Source organism: Scleropages formosus, chromosome 7, assembly GCF_900964775.1.
Source record: "Scleropages formosus chromosome 7, fSclFor1.1, whole genome shotgun sequence".
Lineage (NCBI taxonomy): Eukaryota > Metazoa > Chordata > Actinopteri > Osteoglossiformes > Osteoglossidae > Scleropages > Scleropages formosus.
In genome coordinates, this window is record NC_041812.1 from 29,404,881 (window position 1) to 29,425,948 (window position 21,068).

Consider the following 21,068-nt stretch of genomic DNA (forward strand, 5'->3'; position numbering starts at 1 on the left):
CTCCAGTAGGCGGTTGCTGAATGTAAGACAGTGATAGAGCGCGCAAGTGGGTATTTTAAGAGAAAAAACACAGACAATCACAAGGAATAATATGTTTCTTGTACTGACTCACAGTGCTGCATTCATTCAGCAAGCTAAGCCATCTGTTGATTTGTTATACAGAATGATGTTAAAGGAAATGATGTTCAGTTATTTCTTATGAAATACAGGAAATGTTTACTCAGATTTAAAGGTAAATTTTGTCCCTTTTTGTTGGTGATTAATGGACTGATGATTAGCTTTGGGGATGGGTGGCGTGGTGGCGCAGTGGGTTGTATGGGGTCCTGCTCTCCGGTGGGTCTGAGGTTTGAGTCCTGTTTGGGGTGCCTTGCGACGGACTGGCGTCCCGTCCTGGGTGTGTCCTTTCCCTCTCCAGCCTTACGCCCTGTGTTGCCGGGTTAGGCTCCGTGACCCCGTATGGAACAAGCAGTTCAGACGATGTATGTGAGATAGCCTTTGGGACTTTGTGAGATGCTGAGTCTTACATTACATTTTTTGTAAACTGCTAATGAATGGAGGCAGAAGGCTGTGTGAGGAGGATGACAGGGCTGTTGCTCGTCTGTCTCACTCTCCTTCCGAGTGTCCACACACGTCAGCTGCCGTGACGAGGCTTGATGAGAGTCACAGGGGTCGTGCGTGAGGCAGTCTCTTGGGGCAAAAAGAGCGCAACAGAAGGGTACCTGTTTGGGAAGGGCAGAACCAGGTGGCAGGGGAGCATCGGTGAGGCCGGTTCACTGTGCACAAGCATTATCAGCAGGACCATTCAGCCAGGCAGCCCTGTACCTCACCACCCCCCCAGCTTCCTCGTAGCCACCCCCTTCCCTCCCCCCACCTTTGGAAGCGAGACGATCCGAGTCGCTTCCCCAGCACACCGTGTTAGATTGCAGATGGAGAGGGTCTAGCTCGCACTTCAGATGAGTAGATCGCAAGAGGGAGGAGGAGCGGTGGTAACAGCGTCGTCCTCTCTGTGATGCCCCTCCTGCGGTCACCCCAGGATCCTCCGCATGTGTTCCTAGAGCAGCTGGAGCAGTGATCCCACAGCAGCAGCAGCAGCAGCAGCAGTGCTCCATCCTCCCTGCTTGAGTGCACAATGATTGTCACCACCACCGTCATTCTCGGGGCCACCTTGGGCACCGTGTCAGCCGTCCTCACCCTTTGCTGGCTCTCGTTCTTCTGCAAGTCCTACAGGAAAGGACAGCTAGACAAGGATGCCGACCTGAACGCTGAGAAAGTCAAACCCAGTGTTCTGCACTCCACGCAGCAGGTAAGAACTTGTCGCTTGACACAGGAGGTCAACAAGGTGGCGAAGGGTTTGTGGGCTTAGTTGTGTTTCATAGGCTCATGTGTCCCAGTCTCTTAATAGCATGTCCAAAATGCCTAAAAAATGTCCAACGTGCAATTCAATTCTTGTCGATCGTCTGGGATAATGACATAAGATGTACTGCTAATTTAAGACAGAAAAGAGAATACATATATATGACTGAATGTTCTCTACTGTCTGATAGGTACGTTGCGTTCAGAACCTGATGTCTAAAGGGCATCTAAAATTTAGGAAATATGTCGAGCATATAAAAGTATGTTTCTGATTTGGCTTATTTTGAAACTAATGTATCCTTCAAACTAATAAGTAGTGTTACAGAGAAATTCAATGAGCTCTGTAAGATAACTCAGCTGCGGATGTGCCAGAATCTCAAGCCTTAAAGCATTCAGAATGAAGTGCAGTATTGCTAATATGAATAAAGTCATAATTGTCTGGAACTGCATTTTAGTCACCAGATTTCATCTGGCAGGGGAGTGGTGCGGTGGTGCGGCTGGCTTGGCTGGGTCCTGCTCTCCGGGGGGTCTGGGTTCGAGTCCTGCTTGGGGTGCCTTGTGATGGACTGGCATCCCATCCTGGGTGTGTTCCCTCCCCCTCCAGCCTTGTGCCCTGTGTTGCCGGGTTAGGCTCCAGTTTACCGCGACCCCACTCGGGATTAACGGCTTCAGCCAGTGTGTGTGTGTTTCATCTGTCATTTTATTAATTGGGAACATGATACGTTTATATAGTTTTTGAAAGAATTTGGAAACATAGAGCAGATGACTGCCGCAGACTAAAAACGAGTACTGCTTCAGTTTTTAAAAATGAATGTATTGTTAGTAATGTCTAAGGTGTCTCAGCTCAAATTTACCCTGAGGCTTAAAGCTAAACCAGTGGATCAGACCTGCAGGTTAGGACATAACTGGAGTGGTGCAATGCAAGGGAAGTTGTCATGTAAAATTGAACAACACAGAGGTGTGTGTGAAATGGAGTAAATCCCGGTGAATGTTTGCAGAACGTGATCCTTCACCATCCCGAGGCTCCACTGCTCAGGTAATGTTTCAGTAGACCTCTGTGTTGGCGTGGGATGCCGAGACTCAGTCTAACTGTGGGGAAGAGCCGCATCAGATTTATGCACAAACCAAACATAAAGATGTCTCCGACTAGTTCATTAACGATCACGTTACGACTCCACAAGGTGGCCAACAGAAATATGACGAGGGCTCTGCAGCTTCAAATTCTGCTAGTTCCCCTCATTTGTGATTGTTTAAAGTTACCGTATCACTGGAGACAGTACGGAGTTTTTGCATTCCTTTTCTGCAATATTATACTCTGCTTTCTTCTACCGCTTCAGAATCCACACTGTTCTTTTTCGTGCGGTTGCGTCCGGAGCGGTGTTCAGCCCGTTCCGCCTCAAACTGAAAATCCAAATCTGTGCACGCATGTTTGTGTCTCTCCCGTTACAGAATGACTGATGCAGTTTTTTTAAGCAAATGCCGTGCAGTTTAATGGCTATCGAGCCAGCAGAGAGTCACTTGCTGTAAAGCGGCCAGGGATGTGCTCCACAGCGAGAGCAGCGGCACACGGGGATGTAGAGTGTGCTATTTTTAGACGTTTTGGACCGGGGGAGGCTTCAGCCTGCTTTGTTGTGCTCTTAAACAGCTCTTTTGTCTCATGCCCTGTCCCCTGGAGACAGACAGACCCCCCTTACAAGCGCACACCCCAGGGGTAGACAGTCCAGCCCTGTCCTCCTTTGTTGTCAAGCAGGATCCCGTGGAAAGGCAATGCAGAGGAGTGTGTCACCTGTGTCCCCATCAGAGGCTCTGCGTTCAGCGCGTTCTCCTCTGAGTCACCCTCCTTGGAAGTGCTTTCCCCTTGTTCAGCAAAGAGGGCACACACACACGACTCGCGAAGAGTCCCCGGCACAAAAACAATTAGCCGCATGGCCGTGTCACGACTGCGCAAAGGACCGTTGTCCATAAGGTAAAAGTCCATGTCTACAGAGAATACTGCACATTATGTGGGCTCGATAAACAGAAAGTGCTTAAGGTTGTCAGAGTGATGGAGCAGCTTTAAAGTGTAAAAAGGATGCTTTTAATGAACCATCAAACTGAGGAGAAGCTGCGCCTACAGAATACCACGGTCAAGCGCGAAGAGTGTCGCGATGCGGATCTTCCGATGCTTTGCGGGAGAGCGTGGCATTTCCCGATGAAGGCTTGGGTTTGACGGTTTCAGCGACGGTGGCACCCTTGACACGTGGAAGACTCATAGAAGACGATGAAGAATGACGCGCTTTCCTGTGGAATAGGATCTCCACCGGGTGTCAAAAATTTAGGGGAAGCAGTCTGATGTTGGCTGTGAAATATCAGACACAAACAATAATGAAATATTTACCTATTTAACTGATACTTTTCTCCAAAGTGACTTGCGGCGTTAAGCTACTTACAGTGATTTACCCAGGTTTACAGCCATGTAATTGTTAGTGGAGCGAGTCAGGGTAAGTAACTTGACTGAGGGTACTACAGCAGGAGATGGGACACATACGCCGACTCTTTGGGTGGAATCCAGTGACTGTAAACAGTATGACACCTGCCGCCACAGGTGAAAAAGTAGCAGAAGTGAAGGAGGAAGGGAGTTTTGGATGTTCGGTTCACTTCAGGAGGGGAAATGAGCCTCAACAGCCATGTTACAGTATAATATTCTGTTCAATTCCATTTATTTTTACGGCACGCTCTTCTCACGGGCTTACACAGGGCGTCGAACGAAGGATCGGAAGGTGTAGTAGCGTGTAACACATTTAGCCGATATGGGGCTGCTTCAAAGTATACGAAGCCCTCGTGTCCCTTAATTTTACCACAGAATGGTTATTTAATGAGAAGCAGTCCTTCTCATCTCACATAACAGGTGTCTAATGACCAATTCCATATGTTGCTGTAGAGGAAATTTAAGATTTAACATTTAGATGTTATAAGTTTCTTTTAATACTTTATACCAGAATAATGAGAGTCCGTTTAGGGTTCACATACTTTGTACTTTGTAGCAGTGTACAGTGGAACCTCGGTTTACGAATTTAATTCGTTCCATGTATTCATTCGTCCTCTGAAATTTTCGTACACCGAAACGAATTTCCCCATAAGAAATAATGTATAACAGAATAATTGGTACTATGCCCCCAAAAATATTACTCGAGATCCGCATCCGTTGATCCTGGCGGTTTTTTTTTTTAATGAGATCGATGTACAACTGCCTTGCGTTCTCTCAATTGATAGCTTCGGACACGCTATGATCACCCGCTAACCACCTCTCGTTTATCCAGATAGGCAACAACTTCTCTACGTCCTCGATGGCCTGAGACCGTTGCTTTGTTAACACTGTCACTTCTTTTGCAACATCAGCCTTCGTGATTTCTTCCTTATTTGCCGGGATGCTACAGATCGTTGATGCTCACTTGCCATACATCCTGGCAAGCTCAGACACGCGTACACCACGTTCATGCTTCCCGATGATTTCCTTCTTCAGTTCTATCGGGATACGGGCAACCTTCTTCTCAGATGCTGCTATTACCTTCTTGGGTGACGTAGTTGCTTAGGGTATGCACAATACGTACGTACGCCAAAGAAAATCACAAAGAATTTCTCGAACGCATGAGCTTTGGATACGAGACGTTCACAACGTGAGGCTTAGCGGAGGGTATTTGATGTCTCCCTATTCGCCCGATGCTTCCCGAAGCGTACTCACACGTACAGGTTCAAACAGGATGCTCGTGCTCGGAGGCAATTTTTCGAAAACCGAAGAAGTTTACGAATACATTTATTCATAAACAGAATCGTACGCACTGAATGTTCGGATATCGAATTCGACGGCCTCGAGGCTGTTCGCGTGCTGCTCGTATTCCAAGCCACCATTCGTATACAGAAACATTTTATTTCGTATTTGCACTTCGTACTCTGAATTATTTGTAAAAAGAGACGTTCGCCAACCGAGTTTCCACTGTATAAAGTAAGCCTGTACTGAAGCCTGTAGTGTCGGTGAAAGTGTCAGTCATATTGGATAAAGGTCCCTGCTAGGGAAATTTTGTGTTGGGCTCTGCTAAAAAGAAGGCTTGCTGACAGATGCCTGTGAAACACGATGTCCGCCAGAGCCGTCTGGTAGTAGCGACTGTCGTGCATTTGAATATTCATAAGCACGGCCTGGCGATCGCGGCCTTAGCAAGAACAAAACATTTCCAGACGCGCAGACGTGTGGGAGGACTGCAGCTCACATGGACGCAAATAACACGACGGGCGTGTACGTCGCCCACTTGGGGGAAATGAAGTCAGCCGAGAAATCGATAGATTCCATTTCTACGCTCTCGAGTCCCCTTGTTGTCTGTAATCTGAGCCCATTCGGGGACAGGCACAAATTAAGTGTCTTCGGTGTCTGGCGCAAGGCTGCGGTCGGAGGCATTTCGACCAAGAGATTTGCGGAAAGATGAAAGTGGGCCAATTTGTAGAGCACCGAAATGGCCCCGTTCCACCTTGGAGGGAAAAGCTCTCCAGTTGTAGGAGACACAAGCAAACACCGTTTCCCATTGATGACACCCAGGTCCAGTAGCTAAGTGCTGGGCTTTGCAGCCATGCTTCAGCCATTTATTATTTCTCAAGGGCTTCTCTTTTAATTAGCCGACATCAAATGAACTCCCTGGCATCTAGAAAACAGAGGCTCACCTAAAATAGATACGGCAGCATCGTGTTCTTACGCAGGAGATAAGCCCCAGTTTGGAAGCAGGTGAATATCCACAGAGGCTTAAAACAGGAAACTTGAAAGATTAATCTCATTACTGCAAGTCATTTGTATCACCTCACTTAAGCAGAGCAAAAACATCTGCTGTACGGTCGAAAGCCACAGAGTTATGGACCTCTGCTGGGACCACTTGGCTGCTTTTGCACCCCAGGTCCTGGAGTTCATCAGCGCTGTCCCGCAATCAACGGGCAAAACTTGTCCAACTCCCGCTGTCCGTCCAGTCACCCTGGAAAATATCCATCATTTGGAGACAGATTGCGTTGCCTTTTCTTGGCACGATTGCGTTTCCTGGCACCTTGCTCAAAGTGTTACGCAACATTGAACCAAATGGGCTCCGGCGCACAAAGTGCGAGTGAAGCTATTAGCGTTAGCCATTAGCTCCAAAGCCACCCCGACGCCTAGGTCTCCCTATCTTTCTCTCGTTCATTTCTGGGCAATATTGCATTTGACAGCTTGCAGCCTGTGAAAAACGGGTATGAATGTGCTACAGTCACTGGGGGGAATCCTATATACAAAATTTAGCCTTTTAATAGGTGGATTTTATTGACTGTTGCTATGAAAAGGTCCTCAGGAGTCATCCTTAATTTTGTGATCTACATGGATTTCCAGCAACATGAACCAGTCTTGAAGGGTTTCACATGTATGTCTACAGCTGAGCTTCTGTCCATCACAGGAGCAGGGGACCTCAAATGATTAATCGTTATTTATTCAACACTTTTGTCCAAGGTTACTTATAACGTTAGAGCTGCCTGATATGCAGCTTGCAGTGATTTATGTAATGATTCATTCATGTAAAGAAAGGAGTTAAAAGTTACAGAGCCCACGGTGAAAAATTCTTAATTTGCAAAACTGTCAAAAAACTTTTTCAAAAAGCTTTCTTGTGTGTCATGTTATTACAACTGCTGGTGGCACTGGCAGGCATAGTGTGTTCGTACGCATGCTGTCAGGAATATAAATGTGTCGGTTGTGCAAAAATACACCCATAGTCTTGTTTCTCTTTGCTTCCTCTTCCAGTTCTCCGTCAAGAAGTTCACGGAACCCATCCAGCCACGGCCTCTGCTGAAGTTCCCCACGATCTACAGGCCCAAGCCATCCATCACTACCCCTGAGGTGATTGGTTACCCCAATTACACTCCAAAAACAACAGATAAGGCTTCGGCAGAGACGCCTGCCACCGCCGCCTCCGAGCCTGACTTTGGTAACCTAGCAACAGATGGATCCGAGGAGGTCTTCATCATGCCTAAACAAGGTAAATTAAATCAGTGAGAACAATGACCCCTGAAGTATACTTTATCTATCTCCAGATTTATTGGTTTTCACCACAAGATTGCTCACAACCAAAGGCCAGAGAGTTCTCAGTGTCAAACAGACCCAAAGAATGAGTGGGTAACGTAATGCGTCTGGTTCCAGATTCCTCCGAGGACGCGTCCTGCACCCCGGAGATGAAAACCGAGCCAACGGCGAACCACTCTCCCCTCAGACCCAAGTTACACTTCTCCGTCACCTACCTCGGCCAGCAAAAGGAGCTGCTCGTCACCATTATAGAAGGTAGAGGAAACCTTCACTTTGAAAACCACAAGCAATAAAAATAAACAAAAATAAACTGCTGAAAATATACATTTATAAATACAAATAGTTTCTGAAAGGAACTGGGGCCAAAAGCTCTACTCGGTGCTCATTTCCATGTCCAAAATTGTATTGGATGGATGGATGGATGGATGGATGGATGAATGGATGGATGGATGGACAATCAAACAAACAAACAAATGATTGACCATAGATATGAACAAAGAAATGTCTGAACAAATGAAGCTTTATTAATCCCAGAGAGAAATTTTACCTGATTACACCAGCATACAATGCACAAAATACAGTATATACATAGACACATGCGTACATACACACAAACATACATTGACAAAAGAGCTAAGTACAGTAGAGAAGTTATGGAAGTGTGTAAGTTGACTGGGAGTTGAGGTTAAGACGTAGAAAAATAAATGACACCAAAGTCTTCTATCAGTATGTGAAATATCAAATGTTATAAGAAATCTTTTAATATCAGAAGTGTTACAGGTATTGTAGAATGATAGGGTGGCATTTCTGACATTAAACATAGGGAAGAACAGAGCAGAGCATCTTTGGATGGAAGGGACAACTCACACACACTGGCTGAAACTGCTTTTCCCCAGCGGGGTCACAGCAAACTGGACCCTAACCTGGCAACACAGAGCATAAGGCTGGAGGCGGGGGGAGATACACCCAGGATGGGATGCTAGTGCGTCACAAGGCACCCCAAGCAGGACCTGAACCACAGACCTGCTAGAGAGCAGGACCCTGCCAAACCCGCTGCTCCACTGTGCCACTGCACCACCACACCCCCCGCGTGGGACAGCTTGTTGTTGCCAAAGCAGAGTAGTACATAAAAACACTGGGCAATGTAGTGAAAAAATGTGCTTGTTTCCTCTCGTTGAATACAGTAGGGTAGGGGTAGGGTAAGAGCCATCAAGCCAAATTGGACTCATAGCCAAGGATTTTAACGTGATGTAATATATGGCAGTGGTTCACCATTGCTTTCTTCGGGGTCTTTGGATCGCGATCTGATTTGAATCTACACTTAAACATGCAGCTCAGGCATTGTGAAGCACCAGCACTTTCCACAGCACTTTCCATAAACTCCTCTACTGAAACACCGCAATGTATAAATCAGTGATATTATAAACTACTTTGAATTAATGTATCAGTGATATTATATTATGCAATGAGAGACTCTGTGTTTAGAGAGCCCACATCCGTTCATATTCCTCTTCCAGGAATGATTTTTATTTTTGGGAAACAAAAAAGCTCATTTTATCTCTGCGAAGAGTCAATAACCCATGAAGTGATCAATTGCTATCAGTGCTGTAGTACCCAGGTCAGCTGCCAAAATACAGCCATTTAGAGTGTCCCTGGTGACACGGATGCTGCAGCATTGCCGCAGCAGGAGGTCAGTGGTGTCCTCCCTCTGCCCTTGTTGGAGAATGTCCAGGCCCTCAAGCTGTGGACACATTCAGAGAGCCGCCGCACAGCCATGCTTAATCACGTTAATGGCCTGGGAGAAGTGCATTAGACACCCTGCATCTCCACGGTTTGGTAGACGTGTTGCTCTTTGTTTATTTCCCACCATGCATCCAAATTAAACCTCATTACATGCAAATGCTCCGCTTTGCTAATTGCTATTTCATTCCAAGACAGAAAGTGCTCTGTAATTGTCAAGAGGGAACGGGGGAAGAACGTGCCTCGGTCTGGGCCTGTGTCTGGCCTGCTCGTAGTGCAGAAGAGCACACAGAGCTTCTTCTGCACTACACTCATTGATCTTTGAACTGCACTACACTCATTGGTCATTAAACTACACTACACTCATTGATCGTTGAACTGCACTACACTCATTGGTCATTAAACTACACTGCACTCATTGATCTTTGAACTGCACTACACTCATTGATCACTCATTGAACCTTCTGCAGTCTTCATTGATCTATCTACAGGTAGTGCAGTTCAACGATCAATGAGTAATGAGCTAAAAATGAGTAAAACACAATGCGGTGGTTGAAGAAGCCCGACAAAAAGGCAAATTTGACGTAAGGTGACAGCTCCAGGTCTGACAGTGTGGCTATTACAGCTTTGCTCGTGTCCCAATACAGATTAATAGCGTTTGTAGCATGTTTTTCTTTCACTTTCTTTGACTTTATCCTTTATAGATTTATTTGCATTGTGTCCCAAAAACTTTAGCGATCAAAGTTCGGGCTGATAGGTGCAGAGAAGGATAAGGACTCTTTCACCAATGGATCAAATGCAACAGTGGTTTATTCCAGGAGATGATCTACAACAATCATGTCAATTATGGGAGTAGATGGGCCTAGTTTTAAATGTGACTTTGGTTGGAAGAAAGGGGAAGGAGAAGGAAAAACAGGAACTTTCCTCGGTTTACGGCAGACAGCCCCTTGCCGTAGTGCTATGTGTCAAGTAAGGAAGGAGAAGAAAGCAATGGCGCTCTAACATAACCTGGTCCGGCCTGTGTTTGTGGAATCAGATCCCATTATTCAGAAACGGGGATAGCAGCAGGAAGGTCAGACTGGTCTGTGACAGGACTAAAAGAGATGTACTGTCCTTTAATAAGGACTTACTTCTCACAGCGTCAGTTGGTGTTGGATTACTTTGTTTATTAAATAAATGAAACAAGTGATAAAAAGGCGTTATTTGTTTACTCAGATGCCCTTTAACGAGTAGTAGATTTTGGCTGAAACATGAAAATATTCAGTTTCGACAATTTGCAATATTGCACCTTTTGGGGAAATCAGAAAAATTACAACATCACGGGTAGCGCAGTGGTTATACCGTCACCTTGACATTGGAGGCACTGGATTTGAATGTGCTGACTCATCATTGATGAAGGTACTTGCCCTGAATTAACAGAGCAGAAACGCCGTGGAAACAAGTCCCAGGTGAATGAATGAGGAATAAAAAAAAACAATAGCCTTATGGAATGTATATATACAGTAAATAAAATAACAAGTAAGTGTATTATATAAGCATATAAATGTATGCTGTATTATGTATGAAAATGAAATGAAAAAGCATTGCTTTCCCTTTTCTAAACAGGAAATGTGTCATGTATGTGATTCAATGTTGGAACTTATAACTGGAGACATACGAGAGAAAAGAGCTTTCACACCGTGCTTCTGCGTCACTTGGTGACCACATCTGAGCAGCGGGAGAGAATAAACAAGGCCAGCAGCATTCAGAAATAAATAGGAATCTCTCGGCCCTATTGACCTTCACTCGCAAACGGTGCCTGAGGACCGAAGCACCACCCTCGCCCACATCGCGGTGGAGCTTCTGTTTCCCTCTGTTTTTGTCTCTCTAACGGTCCGCCGGCGTTCTCGCAGTGATCTCTTCTGACGTCTCTGCCTCCATGTGGATCCGTTCATTTTCCGCAGTTTCGCACATCCCTCACCCACGTCGTTTGAAACCCCACTCGTGGCACAACGAGATGCTCTCCTCTCGGAAGGGACCGGATACGGAAAACCAGGATGATGTTGCCATTGCAGACGCTGGCAGTCGCAAACACTGGAAAATCTGAGCACTCGTATGAATGACATGAATACGCAATAGCTTCCCGCGGTCCCCACTTCGCACTATACCTGAATTGAAACCATCTGGCATGCTCCTTTGCTGTTACTCGGAAGTTCGAGCTTTCCGCTCATCCAGCAGTAAAGCCTTTTCATTTATTCCTTGCCAACTGGCTGCACTTGATGCTGCTTTCCTTATGCTGTTGTCATTGCAGGCCTGTCGATATCCCGTATTCGTAATCTCAGGCCTAAGGATCAGTCGGTCAGCGACTCTGCTTGCGTAGCACCCATAGGACCCGTTTTCCTCTCTGCTACCCCTCCAGCGGAGCGTGTGCGTGGGACATCGGGCTCCGAGGGCTACATCCTGGGGCGTCTCCGCACAGCGACGGGGGAGACAGAGGCCCGGACAACAACGCGCTGCCTGATGGAGCGCGTCCGCTGGGAGGAACCCCTAGCCTTCCCGCTGCCCAAAGGGTATGAGGTGGAGGGCGAGGTGGCTCTGTCCCTGCGCAGCTGTCGCCGCTTCTCCCAGCACGCGAACCTGGGCGACGCGAGATTCAAACTGGCTGACGTTGGCATGATGTCAGACGCCGACTGCTGGGTGGACCTCCAACCGCCAAAGCAGGTACCGTCTCTGCTGCATCCTCTTAACGTTCATTGACATGGGATGGGATGCTTTTACAGGAATACTCACAAGGCCTTTCTGAGCAATTGTAGCCATAACTGCCTAATGCTGCGTCCTGCTGAATTGTGCTTGAGCCTCATACAAGTTCAAGTCTCCAGAAGGGTGTTGTGGTTGGACTGGTGAGCTGCAAGGAGGTTTTATTGGAAGAGAGTCTCAGAAAAGGGCTTTTAGAAGCTCCTTTAGAGGTTTGGAAAAAAGAGGAAGAGAATGAGATGTTGGTCACTGTGGTCTCCCCACCTTCTGACTCTGTGTAATGAAGTGATCTTGTTTCCCCAAGAAGCAAGGCCATAATTATCATTTCATATTGTATGACTTTGACATTAATGACATTAATAGGGCTTATAGCGGCTGCTACGCACTGCCTAATGGAATAAAGGCTCTATTTGATCTGACAAAATAGTGGATGGGAGATGCCGTATGAGTCACGAAATAATTACACTCTCATCACAAGGTAATAACACACCAGTTTGGAACTGAATTTTACAAGTATGAAATTGTGCCTTCGAACTGCTTGACCACCAAAGTCTGAGAAATTAAAGTGTAACTATGGCAACATATGATGCAAAGTACAAGACGTTTTCAAACAATGAAACCTGGTGTAGATCCCTCCATCTCCAAGCTTCTGATTGTTACGTTTGACCTAAAACATCCCTCCATGCTTCCGTGTTCATCTGATAAGCACATATAGATGGCAGCTCATTAAATTAGTGACCGACAGATTTCTGATGGGCACGTACAGTGTGTACGTCGCATAAGGAGCCTGGAGAAATGTAGGTATTCAAGCGCAGCAGTTTACTGGCTGTGTGTATAAATCATTCCTCAGCTCCAGTAACCAGAAGCACGATGAATAATTAATTACATGCGTGACTGGGGCAAAAGAGCTTGTGTGCTCTTGCCTTCTGTTCTTGGGTTCAAGGAGTTTGTTGCAAAGGCTGTACAAGGCAAGTCCAAGCTGGTTGTTGCGCAGCACACACACTTCTCCCCTCTTGGCACACTTCCTTAATTTGAGCCTTCGACTTGGGATGCTGTGTTCGAAAGAGACAAAGGGAGCAAGGAAGTGGAAACTACAGCAGTGTTACGTGTGCAGTCCACCCAACCCCCGCGCCCCAGGCAATGTGGCTTCGCTAATGATGCTCGGCAGCCCGGGACACCTGAGCGCCGGCGACAGCGCGGCTCCCCTGAGCCCTGTGCGTACAGGCAGTAGAATTTCAGCACGAGATTGGAATCTGCGTCATCCTGAGCCCAGGAGACGTGCCAGGGACGTGGGGATGGGGGCTCAACATGCGCACAAAGTGTTGGCAGGGATAGAGGAGGATCAGAGCCTTAATTGGAGTGTAAAGGCGTTGGGGGGCAGGGGAGGGTAGGAGCAGGGAGACTGGCTCAGACTGTAAAGCACAAGTGCAAAGAGAAAGGGAATGAGAAATAGCAGAGATGGTGTCTGAGCATGACGTGCACTGCGCCGGGCTGGGGATGAACGCCCATACATTATTCATCAAAAAGTGGACGAGCTGCACCCCCTACACCACGTCACGCCTCCAAGCTCTTCGTTCAATGGATGCATTTGCCATGTGGCCGCATAAGGTAGCGGCCTCCTCAGCAGCGCAGCGCTCGCTCACTCACTCGGTCACCGCGTCGTGCAGGAGCTCTCGTCGAGAGCACTTATTGTTTTACACGAAGCCACGTGCGGTAGAGAGCCTGGAACAGCTCAGCGTGTGCCGGAACACGCATTACTTAAGCGAAATACCAAGCAGTAGGCCACCTCGCCCGGCTGCTCGTAGATGTATTACAGAAGTGGCGCTAGTTGCGCTGAAAAGAATTAACGTATTCATGTCCTCATTTTCAGATTCTTATTTCTGAGCTCAGCACACATGAAAGCATTGACATTTTTTATAGTTATCCTTATAAAAAGAATTTGTCAGATGAAGTAGTTGAATGATGTTTTCTTTTAGCCACGTGGTTTTTTCACTAAGCAAAAATGCTCAGTTCATCTGCTTTCAGTTTGTCTCACGTTCTTTCTGTATCCTACAATAAGTATTATAAGTATCATTCCCATTAATATCTCATAAATACTATATTTAAACTTTGCGCCACGGAACACGGTCTGAAATGACTGCAGTGTTGCTTTCATTTTAAAAATAACTGCTGAAAAGAGCAAAGAAAGGATTTCCAAAGCTTTGTAATAGTAAGAAATTGCCATGTCAAATTCTTCATATTTGCTTTTAACGGAGGGGGCGCAGTGGGTTGGACCACAGTCCTGCTCTCCGGTGGGTCTGGGGTTCAAGTCCTGCTTGGGGTGCCTTGCGATGGACTGGCGTCCCATCCTGGGTGTGCCCCCTCCCCCTCCAGCCTTACGCCCTGTGTTGCCAGGTTAGGCTCCGGCTCCCCGCGACCCTGTACGGGACAAGCGATTCAGACGATGTGTGTGCTTTTAATATGAAGAAAGTTAACTTTTAAAAAGTAGGGAACTTGTTGTTTGAAGATGAATAAATGAACGAGGATGTCGGGAGCGTGTGGACGGGCACGTTTCCAGCAGGCACTTTTTCTGAGTGTTGCAGCGATGAGGATGTACCAAGGCCTTTCTCTCCTGGTTCCCCTTGCTCTACGAGTGCATCTTGATCAAAGTGTGCTGATCTCCCATGGCATGAGTATTTATACCATACATCACAAGCCTCGGAGTTCAGAAAATTCTCTGATCCGTCTCTTAACGTGGCTAATTTCCATATGAGGTTAAACAGGAAACTATGAAATATTTCTGCGTTCCATCTGGGCCATTAAAAATGTATATCATCCTTCTTTACATATGTACACTGTCCTTGTCTTTAGCAGCTCAGTGAAATTTATGTCAAAGATGAGAAGAAGCAGAGCGCCCAATATGCAATATATGCAGTGTAAAAGGGCAGCTGCTAGCTTAGTGGTTAGAGTCCGGGGTATGGTATGGTATGGTAAGTGCCAAGTCGAAGCCGACCCATAGCGACCACTCGCGTGGTTTTCAAGGCAAGTCAAGGGAGGAAACAGAGGTGGGTCGCCAGGTCCTTCCTCTGCATGGCGGGGGAGGCAAACACAGGGCCACCGCACCCCAAGCAGGACTCGAATCCCAGACCTGCCACCTTGAGCAGGGTACTTGCCTTAAACTGCAACTGTCCAGCTGTATAAATGGGCAAATAACTGTACGTAGCTTTGGAGAAAAGCATGAGCAGCAACGTGAACCGGTTCTTCATTGTTCAGGTATGACTGAGAGCGAGTGTGTTAGTCATCTGTTTTTCCTAATGCCGCAGTCACTTCTACCGATAAACCACAATGGGTAGCTTTACAGTTATCCCTCTTAGGACGAGAGAAGAACAATCAAGAACAATAATGTCGACAGCAGAGCGTACATACAAGTGCACGGTGCAAATGAGGGAATGGAGTGCACCGCCGATACGATTAACTCGGAACAAAGAGTCACACAATATGTTCTTGCGCTAAGTGAAATAGGGTTACGTGTATGGAGCTAATACGCAGAGGCCTGACGTAGACGGACTTGGAATACGGGATCTGGACCTTATCACGAAGGACTGGCGTGGACAGGATGGGAGCTCAGGACTGGAAGAGAAACACACTGGGACAGTATCTTGGGAATGGAATCAGGTCAGTGAACAGGGAACGCTACGTATCGCTAGGTATCTCTAGGTATCGGTAGGTATCACTAGAGAGTCGCGGGAAAGCAGCAATGAGCTCATCGCGAATCCGCAAACCGGTGACGTGACTTCGCCTTTTTGTAGGACTGTGTTAGATTAGAAATTTCACACAGATTACACAGATTATATACTGTTTGCAGAACGAAGAAATGAGTTCTCATTGGTTCAGAAAGAGGGGGTGCGGTGGCGCAGTGGGTTGGACCGCAGTCCTGCTCTCCGGTGGGTCTGGGGTTCAAGTCCCGCTTGGGGTGCCTTGCGACGGACTGGCGTCCCGTCCTGGGTGTGTCCCCTCCCCCTCCGGCCTTACGCCCTGTGTTGCCGGGTAGGCTCCGGTTCCCCGTGACCCTGTATGGGACAGGCGGTTCTGAAAATGTGTGTGTGGTTCAGAAAGTGAGTCGGGGTCTCGGGACAAAACTATAAAAGCTAACGTTAAACAACAGAACACTGTGATTGGTTATACATATAGGGAGGATATAAGGGGGACGTGGGATATTTCAGTCGCATCCGTTTGCCCTTTAGCATAAACAAAGAGAGAGAAGTTAAAACAGGAACTTCCGCTTGCACGCACGTTCTTGACAGGTCTGACGCACACCAAAAGGACAGGAAGGACAGAGAGATCGAGGTAGAGAAGAGACACGAGAGCCATTTATTTCTCACAGACTGGACGCCATATGGCCACATGGTCAATTGAGGCCACGTGTGCTGATGCAGTTAGATGGATGAAAAGTGTGGGCGTCAGCGGTGGACATGGAGGATTTCACCTCCGGGGTCGTGATACCTCCATTCCCTCACTGTTTAGCTTGTGAAAAAATTTTAGATGTAGTTAAAACAGAGGACACACTCAGCTTGTGTTAAAAAAAAAGCAACAACAGGCTTGGGTTCTCAGGATTTTGAAGCAATGATGGGACTTGAAGCTTACCGAAAGACATTTTATTTGTCGGTCCCTGCACCAGTGTCACATATTTGTTGGTCTGTTGAGTCTGGCATCATTTCCTGTTCCAATGATATTTGAAGTGCGTACATGGCATTCCTTTTGTGACATATGGGTACGCTGAAGAATGCTTCCTGCCAAGATGCATCCATCCATCCAACTGTCCTCCAGTTCTATTGTATTGACTTTGATTGACTGCGGACTACGACCAACAGTGGAGGAGAGTACGTGAACTACTTGAAAACGACCAGCTGTAGTATTCTTGGGAGGCCATGAAACTCACAAATTTGTTCCACCTGTGTGTCAAAAACCGTTCATGTAGGTCATCAGTATGGAAAGCAAACCTTAGTTTGTATCTCTTCTTCGCAGGACACAAGCACGTGCGTGGGGGAGCTCCTGCTGTCCGTTAGTTACCTCCCGGCCGCCAACCGTCTGGGCGTCGTCGTCATGAAGGCCAGGGAGCTACAGTCAGACAAGTTGAAGGACACCATTGGTATGCCCCAGTTTCTATTTTGTATTTATTCAGGTATATCGGAATAGCCATTATTGCACCTACGAAACATGTAGAACACAAATCAGCTCCTAGCAAACGGAGTCCAGTCCACTACGGCATGTTTTGAAGCTTCATCTTTGTTAACAAACCTGTGATCCTATTTCCAGACCTGTCAGTGAAACTGACCCTGAAGCATCAGTCCAGCAAGCTGAAGAAGAAACAGACACGGCGGGTCAAACACAAGATGAACCCAGTGTGGAATGAGATGATGATGCTGGAGGTCCCCCAGGAGCTGCTGCCCAACTCCAGCCTGGAGCTGGAGGTCCTAAACCAGGCCGGCCCGGGCAAGGTGGACACCCTAGGCCGCTGCCAACTGGGCCTGCAGGCTTTTGGCACGGGGATCCAGCACTGGCAGCAGATGCTAGACAGCCCCCGCAAACAGATCGCCATGTGGCACCCCCTCCACGTGTGAGACCACTCCCTCCATCCCATTATTATCAATCATTGCAATGAATGGTACCAGGACTCATATGAGTCCCACCCCTAGCTCTGGAAATCCCAGCACAGGTTAGCCCAGGATATTCCCTCCTGCTTCAAAATCCATTTTCACCATGAAAGGCACCGGCCGTCATGACATCCATTGCGGTCCTGCCCCACTGCCTTATTTTGAGTTCTTTCCGGGATCCTTTCGCTCAGTAACATTTAACTCCAAATGTAGCTAAACTGGAGAGAGTTTACCTCTACCACTTTTATGTTTACCACCAGCATAGTGGGAAGCACTTAGAGTCATGGCCCTGTCCCCACATGCCCCACGTTCAAATCCCTGCTATCAGTGTAGTACCCGTGAGCAAGGTCCTCAACCTGAATTGCCCCCAGAAAATGTGCCGAGCTGCGCAAACGGGTTAAGTAACTGGTGAGTGCTCAAGATTGTAGATCACCTTGGAGAACAGCGTGAGCAGAATAATGGTTATTACGTTACTCTGAATTCATTCTCTATTGGGCAACAATTCAGAGGCTTCCCTATCCTGTGTGGACCGTGTATCTCTCGATTTCGTCTTAAAACGGGACAAAGGCGAAGCTTTTTACAGTGAGTAACGCTGTAGTGTACACTAATTGTCCGTAGTTGTGTAAAGGCAGTCAGGGGGTCAGTAGGTCACACTGACGTATAATCTCCTACTCGCCAATGTCTGCAGTCGTTAGGCTCATCTTAAACCGTATCCTATCGGTCAGCGCCCTCGAGATAAAGTCCACGCTTCAAAACACAAATCGATAACGCGTTGACGTGATGGGAGTGGGACATATTTCACATTACTGAATTTGTATGATTTGTTTTATGCAATTTATCTTCATCACACAACAGCCAACTTTTATTGTAATACTAATTTTCGGCTGCTCGGTGAGAATAAAAAAATGGAATTCACTAAACTTGGTTCATTTAACGAACAAGTCGCGAGGAACATTATCCTCTCGTTTGCACCCAGAACGACACGCACTTTGATTATGGGAACATCGAGCTCAAAAGTGGTTCTCAGGACAGATTGTTACATACATCTAAAATTTACTCAGAACAGTAATCATGCTTTAAAATAGTGAAACATCCTTCTACGGCAGCTGCACTTTGACATTTAATTTAAATTACACAAGGAAGCTTTTACATTGTGGATATTTTTCCACAAATCCAAATCCACAGTGCGCACAAGGAAGTATTGCAATGAAGAGGTATTGGAAATATTAAGAAATATAAGCCGTACATCATTCAATTACATGAGCTGTTTTAAACCAGAAGCGACAATTTTAAATATATATGTGAAATTCTTTATTTATTGTTTTTCATCTTCTGCCAAAAAAAATAAAATAATGACACTTTGACATCTGTTTAAAATTATAATTAAGATAATTTTACAATTTGCAAGCGCTCTAACCTTTGCTTCATATGATTTCATGTTCAGTGTGTTACTGAATTTAGATCATATACTGCCACAGAATTAACAACTTCTTGAACAAAGGTGCTTAATCGATGAAACTGTCACGTTCGACTCAAAATGCTTCTCTCAATATGTCATTAGTTATAGGCAGAGGGGGCTTCCAATATCTGTCCCGAACTTCCATGTAAAACTTTTAATAGTTGGCAAAGTGTAAACGTCCAAGATATTTTGGAAAAATGTGGTATTTCTTGTGGTGCAGGAGCCAATACACAACCTGTGAAAGTTTTTATACCGGAGGACGTTCCGTAAGTAATTTTTTACAAAAAAAAAATAAAAAACAGCTCTGGGAAAAGGGGAATACTGATTTGGTACAAATAGTAAAAGACAGAAATGCAGTGATTTCCACCTTTCTTCAGCTAAACTATCATTTCCGAGGTACCCCTGGAGTTGCACCTTAAACCGGAAAACACGAGGTGTTGCTGTATTGTGTTATGAAAGGCTTCGCTTTCGAAAAATCAGACGGAGGAAAAATCCGGATCTTACTAGAACCTTTAAGCACACTTTGCCTGCAAAAGACTCTTTTGTACAGTAGAAACAGTGGCTCGTTTCACTAACAATGTGTAAATACAGTATATAGTTTCATTAATGTAATAGCTGGGCTTCGGACAAGGATAATGAAACTGCCCAAATTTTTCTTACATGAGTATAGCGTTATCAGTAAAGTAAACGTTGCAGCCGGACAAATCGCTTACGGTTTGAAAGGGATGTTCCACGGTTTCATTGTGTCATTTTAAATCACGTGTGATGTTTATTTATGAAAAAGTTACTTCTGTATTGAATTTCCTTGAACTTAGAACAACTAGAGTATATGTGCATTTAAATTTGTGCTCAAATAAATGTACTTTTGTAAAACTGTGTGTAAAGTCCTTACAAAGAGAAAATGCTCACTGTACCTTAATGCAAGGTATCGTTTGCATTAAAAGTAAATAAAGAAATATATGGAATTTGTGCAAATCTGACATTTTTTTTCATATTTTCCTCGAGAGGCTTTGGAGGACATGAACACCAATAAAATAACTAAGAAAAGTAGTGCTGTTTACTACTGTTTACTTTCACACTTTTGGAGACCCACGAATCGGAGGTGTGTAAATCTCCCCAAATCAGTGAATCCTAAAACACGAAAAAAATCTTTTACACATACTTATTTTTCAGTCAGGATTCTGACACTGGAAATGAAGTATAGTTTCTTCCATTCATATAAAGTGCCATAAAACAGTCATAATGTATGTGCGATTAAATGACATGTATGGGCAGCAGGTGGCATCGTGGTTAAAGCTGCTGACTCTTCTCATAGAATGACACTTGGACTCAGGTTTGTTGATAGCATGCTTTACTTCATGAACACAGGATGAGGTTGGGGTCTGGGGAAAGGGCAACAAACACAGGGTGCAGGCAGAAACACATCATTTGTGACACAGGGTTTAAACGGGAACGTCTGGAGCCGTGACAACTTCATTTACATCCGTTCATTTAGCTGACACTTTCTCATTTATACGCCAAGGTCATTTTACCAGAGCAATTTTAGGGTAAGTACCTTGCTCAAGGGAACTACAGCGGGAGGTAGGATTCGAACCTGCAACCTTTTGGCCTGAAGGCAGCAGCAGCTCCAACCTCTGTGATACCTGCTACGCTGCCAACAAGATGTTTATTGTAAGTGGGTCCCTGTCTTGGGAGGCGTGATAACCAGATGCAGGTGGGGTGATGTTGCTCCCCTCCCCTTCCCTTGTGCGCTATAAAACATTAATAATATGAAAAGTATTTTGGATTTTTGTGCCAGCACATAACTAACTACCAGCTGACAGCCAATAAAACTATCAATAACTACCAATTAGTTAAGGGGCAATAGTACATTTCAAACAGACACATTCCCCCCAAGATCACAGTGTAAAACTTTAAAAGATGCTTCTTATGCCCATGTTATGTAACATTTTCCTGAAGCCATTATCTCCCAATCTCTAAACTCAGTGATTTATGCAAGGCGAGATGAAGAAAATAAAACCATGTTTCTTTCAATCCATAGCTTCGGACTTGTTTTACATCCCAGCAGCGAAAGAGATGTTCTGAATTAATG

General features: G+C 45.8%; 1 protein-coding gene across 2 annotated transcripts; it reads left to right on the plus strand.

The window, feature by feature from the left end:
- Nucleotides 1-744: 744 nt before the first annotated feature.
- syt13 (synaptotagmin XIII) lies at nucleotides 745-19,992 on the plus strand. 2 transcript variants are annotated; one of them, XM_018743402.2, is made up of 6 exons: nucleotides 745-1,303; nucleotides 7,133-7,367; nucleotides 7,529-7,666; nucleotides 11,550-11,851; nucleotides 16,889-17,012; nucleotides 17,180-19,992. In XM_018743402.2, the coding sequence occupies exons 1-6, from the start codon at nucleotides 1,130-1,132 to the stop codon at nucleotides 17,482-17,484; spliced, it is 1,278 nt and encodes a 425-aa protein (XP_018598918.2). In that variant the 5' UTR covers nucleotides 745-1,129; the 3' UTR covers nucleotides 17,485-19,992. The 2 variants fall into 2 exon arrangements, with proteins under 2 accessions (XP_018598918.2, XP_018598919.2); XM_018743403.2 differs by lacking the exon at nucleotides 745-1,303 and adding an exon at nucleotides 2,220-2,389.
- The last annotated feature ends 1,076 nt before the right edge of the window (nucleotides 19,993-21,068 follow it).

Coding starts and splice junctions, on each gene's coding strand:
- syt13 (XM_018743402.2), top strand. CDS start 1,130: ATGATTGTCACCACCACCGTCATTCTCGGGGCCACCTTGGGCACCGTG. Junction 7,667..11,549: donor GCTCGTCACCATTATAGAAG/GTAGAGGAAACC, acceptor CTACCCCTCCAG/CGGAGCGTGTGCGTGGGACA. Junction 17,013..17,179: donor CAAGTTGAAGGACACCATTG/GTATGCCCCAGT, acceptor TCCTATTTCCAG/ACCTGTCAGTGAAACTGACC.